Genomic DNA, 18,065 nt, shown 5'->3' with positions numbered 1-18,065 from the left:
GTGGGGAAGTGGAGGCACAGGAAGGTAAAATGACTTGCTGAAAGTCAAATAGCAAGAGTGGTAATACAATTCCTACACCCTATACCCACCCACAAGAGGACATAGCGTCAGAGGTGGGAAGGGAACCCCAGCATCCTGCTTCACGGCTCCTTTTTGTGATCGCCAGAGGGCACTCGCTCCCACAGCCAGGAACAGCACCTAACCTGAAATTCTCTGCTTTGATTGCTTGAGTCCTTTCTGCCAGGTGGTATATCACAGTAGTCCCTGCCACCAGGTATCCTGATAGTCCCTGCAAACACAAAAAGTACCAGGCATTAGATGTTTAGTTGTTGATGGGGGCACTCTACCCATGAATTCAATACATACTGCACATAAAAACATCCAGGTCTCCCTGCTTATCTGTGCCTTGCAAGCAAAACTGATGCTAATTTCACTGTAATGGCTACAGGTTGACGTGCCTTTTGCTTATTTAAGGACTTGTCCTTCTCCGGGTGCCGTGAGATTCAACATCTGTAAGGCATGCAATAATGAGACCACCGATATGTGTGTGCATGTATCCCATTCCAATTCAATTTTATTCTCCCCGCTGAACATAAATGTTGCTGTCACTGTGGATCATTTAAATAGCTGCAGTATTTGTGCCAGAATAGCGCACATGCCAGTCTCACTCCTCTGTGCTGTGTACGTTGAAAGGCGCTCTCTCCCTTAGGAGAAGAGAAATCTCCCAGCGTATAATGGAACATAGAGTCAGGAGTGGTTTTCTAGCTTTAACATATGATTCACAAACATATTTCTGCTGCACATGCTGATCAGCTTAATGTAGCTGGAAGTTCACAAGATTATTGCTGAAGGGGAGGTTGTGCTGTAAAACCACTGGTAACTGAATCTGAGAGTGGGGAGATAATAAATGTAATATATTTGGCTGGGCTGAAAGGGGAGCAGAGAAAAACCTTGCTGCTACAGATGCTCTGCAGGTATAAGTTGACTTTCAGCAGGGCCAAGCCAGTTGACACCAGCTGAGAGCTTGGCACCAGTGAAGTTATCCCAAAATTGACCCTGGCATAAGTGAGATCAGAGCTTGACCTGCTATTCTTGATGGCCCAAATCCTGTATCTCACCCAAGGTATAATCAGAGAGGTTCCCATGGCATGCAGGGGGTAGGAGGAACACAAAAAGGCTCTGTTCCTCCGTCATGCAGATACCCAAAGTCTATGCCAGGCACAGGGGTGTTTGCATGGGGACTAGCATCTCTGTACTTGCTCTTGCCCCTGCATCTCCTACTCAGGTCTGTCAGTGAGACTGCGCCAATGGGGTTTCTCCAGCTGGCTCTTCTCCCTGCCAGCCTTGTGTGGAGGAGGTTTCCCAGGATAATTCACCACAGCCTCTAGCTGGTTACTGCTGGTGCCTTTGCCACATGGCTACTGGAGGGACATAGGGGGATGCATGTCTTCCTCTGTGCCCTCCTCCAGGCCCAGAGTGCAGAACTGAGCCTCCATGCAATCTGTACGTGGCTCATGGCCCTTGGCTGTAGGGCCTTGCACTCAGGATCTTGCCTGGGCAGATTCCTTCTGGCTTCAGTGGGGTGGCACAGAGGGACACAAACAGCCCATGGCAGACAATGCACAAGCCCAGCTCCCTCGCTGCTAGTGCTGCACAGGAAAGTGGAGTGAGAAAGACTAAGGGAACAAGCTGTCATCTCTACTTCTCCCAAACCACAGGGAGCAGTCGCAAGCAGTGGGAAGGGGTTGCTTCCCATAGCTGGTCCCCTATTTCTCATGGCAAGGGCTCTTTCTAGGCCTGACAGCGTCCCTTTAACCAGTCACTGCCTTCTGGCTCATGCTGTACACTGAAACAATCACGCTCCCCTTCCAGACTGTCTGCCTCTGATGGGCACCTCAATAATGAACCGAAACAGAGAGCAAGGCTGCAGCCCCATCTGTATGCATGGCATACTGGGTGGCTGCTTAGGCGTGTCGGTTCCTTTCTTTCCCCTTTTTCCTCTTGCTGTCAGCACTCAATTGCCCGCCATCAGGTCAAATCAGTCTTGTCGGCCATGGCTTGTCCAGTTTCCAGGATGGCAAACTGCATTACTGCAGGGGGGAAAAGAGGTGAGCTGAGAACTCGCCTCTCATGGATGAGGGCTTGCTGGTTAAGCTGCAGGAGAGATCTTCCACACCAAGAAACGCACTGGGAGGCCTTGCTGGGGGAACCCGACCAGGTACCTTGAGCAACAGGATGTCACAGTGACTATGGGTAGACGCTTTGCAGCACACCTCCACGCTTGGTGTGTGTGAGCGGATGGGTAGGTCATGCCGAGCCTGAAATGCAGGGGATGCTGAGTAGACAAGCACTTGCAGGTTTTGCTGTGCTTTACATCTGCTCCAAGCACCTGGACGACCTAATCCTGGAGAAAGGCAAAACCAGTGATAGGAGCACACAGAAAATATGGCATTTGCATCAGTGTGGGTGCTTGCATGGGCTTGAAGTCCACAGGCTTGGGCATAGCTTTATCCAAGCCACCTGGAATGTGTAAGCCTCCAGGAACGGGGCCTGAGGAGGACTAGGGAGATAGTCTAATGCCACATTTACATAAGACTGCTTCAAATTATTAGCTGTCAGTTGCATTTTTCATTGAGTGAATATTGAAAACTAAGCTTAGTATTTCCACATTCTTCATCAGAGCACAGCAGGTTTTTTCAATGGGCCCTCTGGCCTCTGCTAAGCATGCATTTGTTGTTGCTAACTGGATTAACAAATCTCAGGGCATTTGGCAGCCGCCTTCTTTAATAAATCAGGAAAACCTTGAATAGCTTGATGTGATAGCCTAAATTAGAACAAAGGCTGAGAGCAAAGTGAGTGCGAAAGGAGGGCACGGCGAGATAGAAGCAGCCAGACCAACTTTTCCTCTTAGTGAAAGCATTAATTAAAATCAAAGGCACCATCACTTGCTGAAATTGTACAAGATGGAACCTCAAATCAGATGACTCCACTCTGAAAGGTTGCTGTATTCTGCCTTCCACCGCAGCCCCTGCCAAGACCCAGCTGAAATGTCTCACACTTCGAAAGTCTTCTCTCATCTTGAAAGGGAAGCTAAACTGCATAAATGAAGGGAAGAGGAGCAATCACCTGCCGGTGGGACCAACCACAGGAGACTGTCAGGAGCGAACGTTTTGGCCACGCCACGTTGAGGCCCCCCTGATGATTTCGGCGGTGGCGGCATGCATGAGGAGCGCTGCCCGGGGGGTGCGTTCAGGCACCGGTTTGGGTTCTGTCTGAGCCAGGCAGCTTTTGTCTCATGATCGCATCCAGTTTACGCAGCTGGGAAACGGCTGGGAGGTGGGAATGTCAGGGGCATCCTGATGAACCTGCCAGGTTTGTTCCTGCTCAGCACTGATAGTAAGTGTGGCCACAAGATGAGAGTGACGGGCAAGTGACAAGCCCAGAAACGGCTCCTTCAGACATGGTACTACTACTACTGTTGCTGTGGTGGTTGTTAATTATTATTATTGTTACCATTATTATTACTACTAGTAGTAATAGTAATTATTACTAGTATTACTCCCACTACTATGGATACTATTAGTACTACTAATAAAGGTACCCTGGCCTAGTCAGAAAGGCATGTCCCCCGTACTCTCAGACCTGGAGGTGTAGGTGGAGGGCAGGGTTAGCTGCCATCGGGCATTTTTACACACCCAGGTGCCCAGCACTGCAACACTTGCAGTCGTATAAGTGGCAAAAAGTAGGGTGGCCACGTGTTGGTTTTCTGCTACTCCGTCCTCTGTTGGTACAAAACCTAATGCCTTTATGTCCTCTAATTATTAAGGCCACAGCAAGCCCCTGTCCCCCATGCACTGCTTCAGACTGTGCATGGGCCTGCTTCTGACAGGGAAGGACAAAGGAGCCACATTGTGTCATTCAGACCTTCCCAAGATGTCGCCCGCCCCGCTCTCCTCACTGACCTTCCCAAGATGGCTCTGCTCGACTCAGCCCTTCGGGAAATGGCGGCAGCCGCGACCTTCCCAAGATGGCGCCCACCCTTTCCCTCCACCCTCGCTGACCTTTCCAAGATGGCGCCCCCTTCCACTCAACTGCCGCCACCCTCCCAAGATGGCACCCCCCGCCTCCCAAGATGGCGCCTGCGCTTCCCAGGTCGCCTGCCGCTTCCGGGTTGCGGCCCACCCCCCGCCGCTCCGCCATGGCCGCCCTGTCAGACGCCGAGCTTCGGCGGGAGCTGCTGGCGCTGGGCTACAAGGCGGGGCCCATCACCGACACTACCCGCCGCCTCTACCAGAAGAAGCTGGGCTGCCTGCGGGCCGAGCGGGCGGCCCAGCGCCGCAGCCAGGCAGCCCAGCCGAGCCCGGGGCGGCCCCAGGCCCCACGGCCGAGCCTCAGGGGGAGCCCCGGCGATGAGGGCGACTCGGAGGAGGAGGAGGAGGATGAGGATGAGGAGGATGAGGCCCGCACGGGGCTGTCGTGGGGGGCCCTGGGCGAGGCCCCCCCCAGCGCCCGCCCAGGCCTGTCCTCATTGGGCCTGGCCCACAGGCCACTGCTGGCCGGAGTGGACTCGCACTCCTGGGCTCCCGGGGCCTCCCCAGGGCAGCTCAGCCACCGGCCCCTGCTGGGCTCACGGGCCACCACGTTGTCCCCCAGCGCCCGCTGGGACGCGGAGCCGGCCACCGGGGTGCTGGGCCTGAGCCCCCGGCCCCTGCTGGGCTGTGACGGAGGGAAATTCCCCCGCTGGGACAAGGAGCCGGCCGCTGGGCCACTGGGGCTCAGCCGCCGGCCCCTGCTGGGGGGCCAGGAATCGGGCTCCGGCACCACGTGGGAGAGGGGTGGCCCCCACTGGGCTGGCGAAGGAGCCCCGTGGAGGCCGGAGGGAGATGGGTCGGCTTCCAGGAGTTCGTGGTGGCGGCCAGGACTCGGCGGGGACCGTCCGTCCCCGCTGGGGTCCGCACGGGCCGAGCTCACCCGCCGGGCCCCGTGGAGGAGTGCGGCGGGGCCAGGGCTCGCGAGCCGGGCAGCTGGCTCCTCAGCAAGGCCTGAGAGAAAGGGCAGGCCTTTGGAGTACTACTTCTCCTGGTTCCTGTGTCTCTCCTCGTTGACGCTGCTGATGATTTTCTTGGGCATCCTCTGGGTGAAGATGATGGGATCCAGCCAGCTTCAGGGAGCAGAGGACAGCTGTGCGTGGTGAACGTCTTCCTCTCCCATCATCTTTTGTTCCCTTTCCCCCCTCGCTTCACCACCTTCTTCTTCCTATGTCCCCCTGCACTTAGGTTATCTCTGGGTTTCTTTTCCTCTCGTGTCCTTCTTGTTAGTCGCAGAGCAGTAGCTTGAGTGTTTGTGTATTCAAGTGAATTTGGCATCCAAGCCTTCAGCTCCAGAGATTTTATGGAGAGTGAAATTTTGGTTGGGAACAAGGACGTCTTTTACGAGTCCCCGTCGTAGGATGTACTGGCCGTGTAATTGCCTGTCATCCTCTGCAAAGCGCAGTCATTCTGCGGCTTTTTGTCCTGACCATGTTCTAAGAGCAGTACTGGACTCTCTTGCCGTCTGCTGTTTGCCTCCCAGCGTAGCAGAGAGCAAACAGGTCAAAAATGACCCCCTGTCGCTACCTGTTCTGGTAGATCACATCCCCAGGCATGATTTTTCCTTTGCTTCTGCAATGATGGAAGCAGGTTGGTGAAAGGAGGTGGCAAGGTGCAGTTGCTGACACTCAACCTGTTTGTTGAGTGTGTGTATTTAAACGCTTTGACAAAATAAACTTGTTTCCTCACTACCAGGATGATAGGGCTGAGTGTCTTGATGTATACTTTATGCTTCTTGGACCATCCCCTCCTTAAAACACGTAGAAATGGGGAGTTTTACCATATATATTTGTTATATTTTCACACGGCTGAAATTGTTTTAAGGTACCTTGTGCCAACTCTGGCTGTTATATTGGTAAGGAGGATAAGAAGTGATCAGTCAGACTCTGTGCAGCTGGCAGGCCAAAAAGAGCCTCCTTCCCCTGAAATGATAGAAGCCCATGCTTCTGCAGCCAGATCTGATTTTGATCCCTTTTGTAGCAGCGAAGTTTCCAAGTCACCACTTGGCCATGCAGTGACAATTAATGGCACAATGAGATGGGTATGGGTTTATGTAAATTAGGAAGTGTTAAGCAGATTCAGTGAGCTATGCAGGAGTATGTAATCTCCCTTTTTTTCATAGAATACGATCACAATAGTTTAGCAGCTCCAGATGATCTGCCAACAGAATAAAAACTCCTTGTATTTGCCCTGATAGAGAGCACACTTTGTTCATTTAGTTTCCAATCCTGCTTGCTGTAGTTCTTTCAATGGGCTATTTGCATAGCAAGGGATTATTCAGTGGGATTAAAAATAGCAGAATCAGATGCTTAGAGAATTAGCTGGTTTTTTAAATTACATAGTTAATTTCTCTGTCAAAGGCTTTATTTTGCAGTTGACTAACCTTGGCTTTCCTCTTGCTTATAGTTAAGCAGTTACCTGTGGATTGTAATAAAAAAACAGATGAAGTAAGTGTGACTCTTTTTTTTTTTTAATCTTGCAGTGGGTGCAGGCATCTGATAGATGGTTAATTATTGCAGCAAACTCAGAAGACATTTTCTATCAATATGACTACAGAATAACCTCCATCCTTTTACAGTAATAAAGTAGTGATTTGTAGAAGTTGGACTTAATAGGCTTGTCTGGCCTTGTGAGGAGGGAAGAGATGGTGTCTGTGTAGGAGCTTCTGAATGGTACAGATTTAAAGCTTCTGAACATCTGAATCCCCTGCTGTTATGGAAACTTTTAGTTGATTATAACATAAGTGACTTTGATTGCTGACAAAGGCTGTAGCTGTATATTCATCTTTTGTAATACAACCTTTAATACTGCTAACTCCCCTAATCTCTGTTAAAATGTGTTTACGCAGCCTTGACTTATTCCATAATGTATTCTTGAGAGAGACAAACTTTTGTATCAAATTCAGCGTAGTAGTAGTATGGCCCTTGGAGAAATGTGTAGTAAATCCGCTTACTGTATATGAGTTTGAAGGAACTGCTCCTTCAGCTATTGTTGGGAATAAAAGGGTCCGAGAGTATGAGGTTTGGGAGCTAGAGATGCTTACGTTTCACGGGATGTGCTCAGCAGTTCATAAGTTTAGGCCCAGTAGACCTCTTTGACTCCATAATCAAGTAATTTAATTTTATCCAGTCAAGTGAAGCATAACTGAACATACAGTGCGATTAGTACCTTATTTTCTTTCTTTTTGGCTGATTTAATTGATGTCGTCTTCCTGTGGATGTGTTGATGTTTATTATGTGTTTCTGACTTTCAGTTCTGTCAAGCTAAACAGGAGAGCATTTTAATGAACATGCTGCATGAATTATATAACTACCTGGCAATACGAGCTGGTAAGTACCGGTTGTCATTATAAAGCACTTCTGAGTGTTCAGCAACCTGCATCTCCCAGCTGTCTGGACATCTTTAACTTTACCTGCAACAGAAGGGCCTTGTATAATTGACTGTTCCACTTGAAGAGTTCAGAGAAAGTAGGGTAAATAGTGTGGTGGGGGGGGGAGTTCCCTTTAAATAACCGTTGTGCTTTGCTAATACATTTATACGTTACTATAGAGAGAGATCTGTGTTTCCTTGGAGGGGCCCTTATTTGCCTTTCACATACTAGAAATTTGAGCTGCAGATCTTCAGCTTCATAATGCTTTTCTACCACCAAGTCTGAAATTTTTGCCAGCTACCTAGAATCTGACTGTTTATTAACCAACTGTTGTATTAGCCATTAAAAGCTCCCAATGCTCATTTTAAAAAATGATTTAGGCACTTAAGGGCATAAATCTCAGTGGAAGTCAATAGACTTGGTTTTCTACGTCACTTCTGAAAAGGGGAATGTAGATGCTTGTACCAATTAGCACCGGTTTAATGCTGTTTGTTTTACTGAACAATGGGAAGCTATAAATGAAGTCCTGCTTCCAGGTACCTAAGTCATCTAAGATGTTAACTGAGTAGTTAAGATGTTAAATAGTTCTACGCAGTCATTTAATACACCTGTTCAGGCTTATTTTCAGGGCCAGTTTAACTAGCCTGGGTGTGTGAGTCTTTCCCCAGCATTTGTCTTTGCCTAGTAGAAAATGGAGTAGGGAGGGGCTCCATTGTACCATTTTGTCCCTTGCTAATCAAGTTCAGCATCTTGCCCAGAGGATCACGTTCCTCTGGAATGCGTTTGGTCAGGTGTTTGGTTTTGGAGAGTGGGGAGCCAGCATTCCTTCCTGGCATCTGTGGTGAGCAGCAAATGCCTTGCAGCGTGAGATTGCCCCTATCCAGCCTATAAACAGTAGCTGCAAATTTTATTAATGGTCATAAAATTATCTAGCTGCAATATAACTCTCACCTCCTGTGCAAGACTTTTGCCCACAGCTAAAACTGATTTAAAAGGATAACATTTCACGATAGATCAGTGTATTTCCTAACTGTCTAAGGGCTTTTTTTTTTTCCCCCTTACGGAATTAGTTTAATCTCTCTGACTTTTTTCCTAGGTAATTTTGAGTGTGGAAACCCTGAAAAGCTAAAAAGTAAATGCATTCTGGTTAATGAAGCAAGGGATTATGTGGCAGTAAGTAGAATTGGAGTATATGTCTATTGTAGCATTGTTAAATATTTGTTATTTATTGCCTTAAAGCATTCAGCTTGCTCTCTTCTCCTATTCCAGCTCTTTCTGCACGTTTTCAGCTTTTCCTTTTGCTGCTTATGTTCTTTGTAGTCCTTTTGGAAACAATCTTTCACTTGGTCTTCAACACCACTGACTCAGCCACTGTAAATCTAGCTAATAGTTTGTTGCTTCACCTGAGTCATCAGTCTGTTTAAAACCAGAAATTTCCTCGTATTGGGAGCTGTCAGCAGTAATAGTTTTTTTCCCCCACCCCAAAGTGGTAAAAGACAGACCACTTTGATCTAGCATTCTACTTTTTTATACACGGTTTCAGCAAGTAGTCTCAGCATTCTGTGGCCAGTGTTTATTTTTACAGTGTTCTTCTTGTATCGTGTACCATAATCGTAAAATTTCAGTCAAGACTCCAAACCAATCTCTGGGTTTTCTTTTCTTTCTACCAGTTAGCGGAATTAGTTGAACTGGTAGTAAGAATGAATGTAGAAAAAAGATGTACAGGGAGCAAATTCTCCTATTGCTGTACTAGAATAATGTTATTCCACCCTGAATGCAGAGCTAATCTTCTTATGGGTTTTTCTGTTCAGAATGTAACTGGTACTTCCCCAGAGGAGTTTGGAGCGGCCCTGGATTGGTTACTGACCAGTGACAAGGATTTAGGAATATGGTGAGTGACAGGAAATGTGTAACTCACAGCGTTGGTTGGTCATGGAAGCGTTCTTTCAGACACAGCATATTTGAGACTCTTGACTACTTGTGGTCATTAAACACCCTGAGGTCCTTATTGCAAATGTGGTAGTTTCAGTCCTTGTGTCCTGTCCCTGTTTGATGCGTGTGCGATGACAATCTGCCCTTCGACATCCTCTCCCCATACTTCCCACTAGCTACTGTTTTCTTCAGTTCTGCTACAAACAGCTCTTTGGTGTTACAATATGGAACCATTTTCTGCTGCAGAGGTGGCTGCATTTTATTGGTATGCGATTCAGTTGCTATAGCTGATGCAGTGTTTTAGGATGAAAATCAATATGGTTAAAAAAATGAGAGAATTCTCAATGGCATCTTCAGAGTAGCAGCATTATCATGCAACTAACAGAATACCTGATCTTCAGTTGTATCGGTGCAAGGACTGCCACGTTCCCATTGACTTTTCTCAGCATGCTAGATCAGTCACGCTGAGCATTTCCTCTTATGCTTCACAGGTGTATGTGGTTTCTACACTTAAAAGGGCACAGGGATGTTTGTCTGGTTCGTTTTCAGTATCAGGCAGTGGGAGATCATCATCCTGCAAAGATCAGCATGAGATTTTGTTCAGTCCTATGAAAAATATAGTGCCATGTAAAATTTATCTTTTTAAAATGACTGCACTGTTTCGCTTACTTTATTATTATTATATTATAAAGTAGTCTTGGGGCTTTTGTGGAAGATGCTGAGAACTGCTGATGGCAGACAGGGAGACTCCATAAATTGGGTGTAAAGTGCTGAGGCACAGCTCCATTATTTGGAAACAAACGTTTGATGAATCGGTCAGGAGGACAGACTGGAGCAATCTGAGACTGCCCCCTTTGCAGTGATTCACAGGCCAGCTTGCCTCTGAAGGATTTTAAGCCTTTGTTGTAGGAAACCAGAATATTAAGCTTGTTGCTTTCATGGCCTAATATGATAGGAAATGTGACCTGATGCAGGGCTGTCTCCTCAAGCCCACCCGCTTGCCGACACGCTGCTCTGAAAGGTGCCTCTTCCCACCCGCTTCAGCTCTAACTCTGCAGTCCGATAATAAATTCAGTTGTAGTTGAATTTCATTGTAGCTAATTATTTCACTGCGATATAACTCATTTCAGCACAAACACTGGAGTAGTGGGCACAGCTTGTGTAGAATTCCCACTATTTTATTTCTCGCAGTCTGTCATCCGTAGCCACTGCTGTAATCTGCTGTTCCAGGTGCTGTCTGTTTCTTTGTGGTTCTTTGAACATGAAGACTCCACAAAAGAAGGCAGTGTTCCCTGAGGGGCAAGCATGGACTTGTTGGCGGGATGGGATCCAATGCATTTTAATTAATATTTTCTATTGGAGCACGGTTCGAGTCACGGCCTGGCAACACGAAACACTCCCCATTTCTGTATTTTCCGTAATTAACAATTCCATCAACAGTTCACCAAATTGATCTGGCTTTTGGCAGCTCAATATGAAACTGTATGAATGCAGAGCATACTAAAAACCTGCCGGTGGTATTTTTGCAAACAATCTGTGAGCTTTATTTGACTGGGGACTGTTCAGAAAGCACAATGAATAAGGACTGCACTTGGTAATCCAGGTGCATTTTTGTAAGCAGTCACTTAAGACTTGGCCTTATAAATAAGACAGAGTAGGTGGGAAAGCATTGGATGTCTCCAGGTACAGTAGGGCTCAACTAACCCATTCCAAGCCATCAGAGTCTTGTGATTTGCACGTGACTGAGCTAAAGGATGAGATCATTTGGACTGCCAGTCTGCTATTCATTGCTTAAAGGTAAATTGGTACCTTTAAAAAAAACAATCTTCTTAATCCATCTCCTATAAATCTGGCCACTTCAGCTTGCGTTATCTAATGCCTGTTGTTTTAAAACTTCCGGTAAGGAAGTAAACATAGGGTAATGGGGAGCGACGAAAAGGGGTCTCTGGTTACAAAGCAGATGTATGAGCCATCTTCAGTATGGACGAAGTCTGGCTGTAGCCATAGTTTTTTCCGAGCGTGTGCCTGGCTTTGCTGCGGATGGCTTTGATTTGTCGCTTTTCCCATTAAACTGTTTATGCTCATCTGTACTGAGGAAAATAGCGCAACCTCCACGGACATTGGCACTCTCAACGGCTCTCTGTGCAATTGCTGATGAGCGACTCAGTAAACATTGCCATTTCTGTATGCTGGGAGGTGGGAATCCAATTTAAAGTTTAATCTTCTGCATGCTGAGAGGTGCTGTCAAAGAGTCTGTAGAGGGAGACTTCAGTTTACCAGTGGGAGTTCCAGGCCTGCTGCCTTTTCTAAAGCCGTATTCATCCTTTCTGAGCAGCCAGTGCTGAAATGTTCTGGAAAGACCAGCAGCAAAATACGTTGGTGTTTTCTACCCAGTGTATTCAGTTACAGCCTTTGCAGCCAATTTACATTCGCCCTCTCCTGTTTACAGTCTACATTTGGAATCTGTCCTCTACAAGCTTTTCTGCCTCTTCCCATCAGGTTAAAAGGCAAAGACCCCTCAGAACCAGTTACCAGCATTGACCAGGTGGTCTGTCTCGAATCTGCCCATCCTCGGATGGGGCTGATCTGTCGTTTCTGCCGGGCATTGACCACTGCTATTAAGAACCTTTTCATCTTTTTTTGGTGTAAGTCTTCAGCATTAATGGTTGGGATTTCAAATACGCGTGTACCTAAATGCATCTAGTGAACAAGGTGTAAGGAATTCTGCTGATGAATTAAGTTTTAATTAACCTGTGTTCTGGCTAAATGAGAACACCTGTGGACCTACTTTCAGGGTGAGTGCCTTAGGTTTATTTTAGATGAGCAAGCCATTTAGCTAGGCAATTCTCAAGCACCCGTTTCAATGGCTTACAAAATTAGCGCATTAATAGCCTGCCTGAAGGATTTCATTCTCTAGCTTTTCTTTATACTGCACTATCAAGCCAACTGGCCTCTTTATTAAGGAGTTATAGTGTTTCCTTATTACTGATTTGTATTGTGGTAATATCAGGATGCCCCACCCAAGAGTAGGATCCAGCTGAGTTAGGTTGTGTACAGACGCACAGTTAAGGCAGTGCCTGCCCTGAAGAGCTGACAGCCTAGGTAGACCAAGTGGAGGAGGGATAAAAGGAAGTACCACCACCCCCATTTTAGACGGGTAACCGATGCCCAAAGTAATTAGATGTCTTGCTTATGCTCATACAGGGGGTTTGTGGCAAAGCCAGCACTTGAGTGTGAAGGTCCTGAGTCCCAGTCTGCTGCTTCAACCACATACTTATCCATATGAGTGCACAGCTTCAGAGCACTAACTCTGACAGTTCTGGATCATTATTATTGGGAGGCCTTTGCAAAGAGGTGGCTCTGGAAGTTTACAGGTGTACAGCCTTGTAATCACCCTGGTTTGTTTCCTGATGGATAGGAGTTCCACACATGGGACGCTTGCCACCAGGCTGCAGTTCCAGGGTTCTTGTAATATCCCAGACAAATGCTCTGGATTCCATTCCAGGCAGTCCCTGGACTTCCAGTAATAGAAACTCTTTAGTATGAGGCTGTATGGGGAAACAGAGCCACTCATGTCCAAAGATTGCGTGCAAGTGACCCATGCTGGCATTTCTTGTATTCCTGTTACAGGTCTAGCTGCCTTATGGGGAATCTTGATCTTCTTGAGGTATCGCTGGCGGAAGATGGAGGAAGAAGAACAGGCCATGTATGAAATGGTGAAGAAAATCATAGGTAGATCCTAGTATCCCTTGGAAAAATGTAACTGATCACGTTGTCATTGATTGTAGACAGTTCTGTTGCTCATCATGCCCCTGTTCTGTGTCTCCTTGCAGCTGTTGTCCAAGATCACTACAAAGAATGGGAGCGGAATTTGGAGCGGTACCCCTACGTAGGCATCCTCCACGTCCGAGACAGCCTCATCCCCCCACAGAGCAGGTGGGCTGGTTTTTTCTCTTTAAGATAGGCGCCCTCAACACCAAGCTCTTCAGCTCAGGTCATACAGCAGTTCCTGAGTAACACCCAGTGAGCAGAGGATTGATGGGGAGCACAGTGAAGAATTCCAGAAGTGCGTTCCTGGCCTTTTGGTTTCTAAGGGATTCTGACAGAACTCATGCTCTGCCTTGACCCTGCTGCAGATCATTGTGACAGTGCTAGGGCTGATATTTTGTGCAGTCACGCAGGCAAGTTGTCATCATTCCATCAAGCAGTAATTGGATTTTGTTTTTTCCTGAGCATTGGGTGTGCTGTTTGCTCTCTCCCCTGTAGCCTGAGCTAGATTTTTGCCCTTTGTCTTGCCACCATTCTCACTTATCCTGTGGCAAAGTGAAATGTGGTGTGTGTCTTTTACTGAGTAAATGAGGCTGGCTTGTCCTCTTCTCTCAGTGGCTGTGTGCATTGTCATTCCCAGGGAGTCAGGTTAAGATCAGCACTGTACTGCAGTTTTCCACAGACCAGAGTAAACCAATTACCATTTAAGCAAAAGTAAATACTCGCCAGCTTGAGACAGATTTTAAGGGGCTGCTTTTCAAGGAGGCAGCATGGTGACATGTGAACTACAGAGTTAGGAGGCTGAGGTCCTGTAGTAAACCCTGCCAACTAGAGGAGCACCAATGTATTGGTCCATATCGTATCAGCACCAATAAAAAGAAAATTGATATCGATTGGCTTTTTTGGCCAATAATGTCATTGATAAATGCTGTGTGCATGTGCACAGCTGCAGCATGCACATGGCCAGGAATTCAGCTTGGAGAACAGCCTCCTGTCAGTAAATGTGTGGGGGAAGGGGCGTGGGGGAGGGAAGGGACATGGGCGATGCAGACTGAGAGGGAGGGAGCGGGGCAGAGGCATGCGCCGCCCAGTGGCGGGGTGCGGGACGGAGCTGCAGGTGGCTTGTCCGGGGTGGTGGGGGTTCCTGCTGCTGTGAGTACCCCCGGGGGAGGCACTGGGGGCATGTGCCCCCTGGATTTATGCGTGGGTCAAGGGTGGGTTGGGCCAGGGCTGCACTTAGGGGAGGCAGTGGTGAGGTGTGGCGAGTGGCATCAGCACTGGGAAGGAGGCTGTGGGGAATTCTGGGGTGGCTGCACTGCCCCCCCCATAGCCCACCCTCCCAGCACCACCCCAGCCCCCCTGCTGGGAAGAGTCCGTAGCAGGCAGCCTGCTCTTGCCTTGTGCACAAATCTGGGGGGCACATACCCCCCCCATACCTCGCCCAGGGTGCGTGCAGTGGCAGGAGCTGCTCCCTGATGAGCCACTTGCAGCTCTATTCTGTGCCCCACCCTGCCCCTTCTGGGCAGCGCCTGCTTCTACCCCTGCCCTACTCCCTCCCTGACAGTGGGGTCCTCAATCTGTCCCCCCCACAGACTTACCAGCCAGCTGCTTCTCTCCCAGCTGCCAGGCTGCATAGCAGCAGTCGGATTGAACTTTGCATTGAACAGCATTGAACTTTGATTTCATCTTATTTTGCAAAGCAACCATAACGCTCACTTTGTAAGCAGCAACATGTGACCTAAGCAAGAAAATGCTAAGCTGAAATGACTGTGGTCCCTTTTGTTTTTCTGTTGCTGCTTCCAGGAAAAAAATGAAGCGGGTTTGGCAGAGAGCTGTGGACTTCCTGGCTTCAAATGAATCGCGGATTCAGACAGAGTCGCACAGAGTAGCGGGAGAAGATATGCTGGTGTGGAGATGGACTCAGCCCTCTTACCTCTCTGACTCGGAGCACTAAGCTGGAATCAACGGATGAGCCATTGGTTCTGATCTGTGCAATCCCCTCTCTGATGGCGGGAAGGGCTGGTCGCTGTCTGAACCCCTCTGTTCGGACTTGCTCTGACCCCCTTCCCCTCTATTTCTGAGAGAGACTGACCAGGTTTTTCAGGGCAATAACCTTAGCTTGTAAGGAAGATGGACTTGAGCTGGGGACAAGCCAGATGCACACCAAAGCCAGCTTTCCAGTGAGTTCTTGGCTTCCATGAGCAAAACAGCCAGCCAGCTTTTAATAGAAAAACACATACCTAATAGAAAGGGTCATGAGATCTCTTCCTCTGAGGTCATTTGAAACTACCCTTACCTGGTGGAGGCGAGAGAGTGGCTTTATCCATTAGGTAGCACTCTGGAAGAGAAGAGTTAAATATTTCCCAGGGAAACATTAGAGATGAGAGTTAGGATCCATTGTGTTACCAGGTGCTTTTATCTTGCCAGCACACCAAGAATCTAGCACTTAACTGATGCTTGACAAGGGAAATGTATCTGTTTGTCCTTACAAGGAGTGGGGGAGGAGGGTGGGACTGAAGGGGAAGAGGGTTTCATGTGCCTTGAAAGATTTGGGGTGGGGATGGGGTGTTGGAGGAGAGGTGACGCTCTCCTGCACTCTGTGTCTGCCGTCCTTGTGCTCTGTGTTATACTAGGGGTGGGGAATGGGGATGGGGGAGCAGATGGAAAATGGCAGGTCATAGGTAGACATAACAAGCATGTTCTTACAGCTTCAGCTTAGATGCAAAATGAGCTGAGAAGAAGTCATTAAGGGTGGTGAATGTACATGGTTTTACTGGGCAGCTGCAACGTGTGTGCTACACTTAAGAGCAGAGAGACCCAGTGCCTACAGTATTGATATGGGGATTGTTACTGCAGTGTCACAAAAGGTAGTTGATTTCCAGTCTGTTGTACTCTTTTAACACTGCAGGCTTCATCTTTTGTATCTCCAGCAGTTGGGCTCTTTAATTTTTGTTCTGTCCAGTTGAGAAGTGTTTTGTTTCAGGGGGCAAATAGCACCGGACTTAATCTGGGCTGAACTGCAGTTAGTTAGTCTGTGTGCCCCCAGTATTGTAAAACCACTCTCCAAATCACTGCTAAGACAGTAGAGACCCAAGTCACTTCTGGCATAAATCTATTGGCTTCACTTGCTTATGCCAGCAGTGATTTCGAGCCCGTCAACCAGTGGATTTGATTCTTGTTAGTGTCATAAATACAGTGCGCATATCCATGTTTGTCTGTAATGTTGGGTGCATATCAAGCTGCTGCTTTGAGGTTCTGGGCCAGCAGGTTAACTGTGGTACGGCTCTTGAACCCTGGCCTGCCACTCTGTCATAATAAGATAGCCTAGAGAGTTGCTGGAATTTTTCACCTATGCATTCTTCAAGCTGCTGAGGCAGACTGCAGAGATTCATTATATACCTCCTGCTGCCTCATCAGCCAAAATCAGTATGGAGCAAGAAGCCATCTCCAGAAGCAAGGCGCTAGGAGGTCTTATTAGTTAAGTAGGAGCGATCCTGCGCTGAGTTGAATTTTATCCCCATATGTTCCTTTTTGTAGTGCAGGCAGGGTGTTGGAACAAAAGAGGAATCTCGACAGCTGCCTTGGAGACATTAGCCATCTTTCCCCATCCTTATTGATTAAAATGGATGATAAAGCAAAGGCAGCCTTTATTCTTTTAATGTGTTACGACAAGATCTTCATTGGTGGTGGTTGCAAAAATTCCCACAGTGCCTGCATTCTTAGATCTTTTTAAAATGTCTGTGAATTTTTGTTTTGTTTTATTAACCATCTGAATTTGAAGTGGAAGAGGCCAGGCCTTGCAACGCTCTTCTTGCATTGTTGATGACATTCATTATTCTATTTTAATTTTTTTACTTTTTGTAGGATGAATCTCACTGGGTCGGTGCTATTTATTACACATTTAAATTGGCTCTGCATTTTAACTTGTAGAATAAATTTGTTATAAATTATTATTCCTATTTATTTGCGTTGTGGTATTTAATGATCAATGCCTCATGCATACACAGAGTGAAGAGGAAGGTGCCTCGTGCAAAGAGTTTGCAACCCAGGTAGTTAAGGCAACAGGTAAAATGGGGAATGCAGGGAAACAATGAGAGAGTGATTGGCAAACATGACAGTCGGTGATCTTAGCATTACCTATGTGTTGTAAGGTTTCTGGTAGGAAAATTAGACTGCCTCATTTGGAACAGATGGCATCTTCCATAAAAGGTGCAAACTAAGAAGCATTTGTCCCTTGTGGATGCACATGTAGAAGACACTGACAGGTTTGTGTAGATTAAAATATTACCAGCACTCACGTATTCCAGTAGATTGATCAACATGTCTGTGACAGATGATGAAGACTGCTATGGTTGAAGCAGGGGGATGGGAGGGAAGAAATGAGCAAGATTTTTAGCCGTGACTTGGGGTGTTATACACTCCTAGGATCACTCGGCGGGGGGGGGGGGGGGGGATGGGCACACAGGGTCACTGCCACTTCTGACAACCTCAGCCCTGGGATATGTTTCCGACTCGTTGACTCGACGTGTTACTTCCCCTCCCTGCTGCTAACGTAACACCTCGCTTTGCAAAGTGCTTTTAGATGGTTGAATAAAATTCCAAGAATTACTGGAGAAGCAGGACCCAGGTGTGAGCCTGGCTGTCCTCGGGGGGCGGGGGGGGGGGGTATGGTGCCAGACTGAAATATGGGTGATCTGAGAACTCTTCCCAGCTCTGATGTCTAATTCAGTGGGTCACTTCCCCTCCTTGGATCTCAGTTTCCCCATCTGTAAAATGGAGCAACTATTCACCTCATTTGTGCTACACCTGCAGAGTTTTTGTAACCCTCCTGTGCGACTGATGCAGAGGGCTTACTGCAGCAGTTCTGGTTAGGGTGACAGATAGATTGTGACAAGGGTGAGAGCAAA

General features: G+C 47.6%; 1 protein-coding gene across 1 annotated transcript; it reads left to right on the top strand.

Annotated features, from left to right (window-relative positions):
* The first annotated feature begins 4,132 nt into the window (after positions 1-4,132).
* On the top strand, positions 4,133-17,117 carry LEMD2 (LEM domain nuclear envelope protein 2). Its single transcript, XM_090025958.1, has 9 exons — positions 4,133-5,183; positions 6,495-6,535; positions 7,342-7,417; positions 8,555-8,631; positions 9,270-9,349; positions 11,890-12,035; positions 13,021-13,122; positions 13,224-13,326; positions 14,962-17,117. Exons 1-9 carry the CDS (start codon positions 4,133-4,135, stop codon positions 15,110-15,112), a joined length of 1,827 nt encoding a protein of 608 aa, XP_089882084.1. The 3' UTR covers positions 15,113-17,117.
* The last annotated feature ends 948 nt before the right edge of the window (positions 17,118-18,065 follow it).

The sequence above is a fragment of the Crocodylus siamensis genome, chromosome 13 (assembly GCF_052110815.1).
Source record: "Crocodylus siamensis isolate JL-2025a chromosome 13, ASM5211081v1, whole genome shotgun sequence".
In the NCBI taxonomy this organism is placed as follows: Eukaryota; Metazoa; Chordata; order Crocodylia; family Crocodylidae; genus Crocodylus; species Crocodylus siamensis.
The sequence above is the reverse complement of the archived record's forward strand: the minus strand, read 5'-3'. Positions and strand labels throughout refer to the sequence as shown.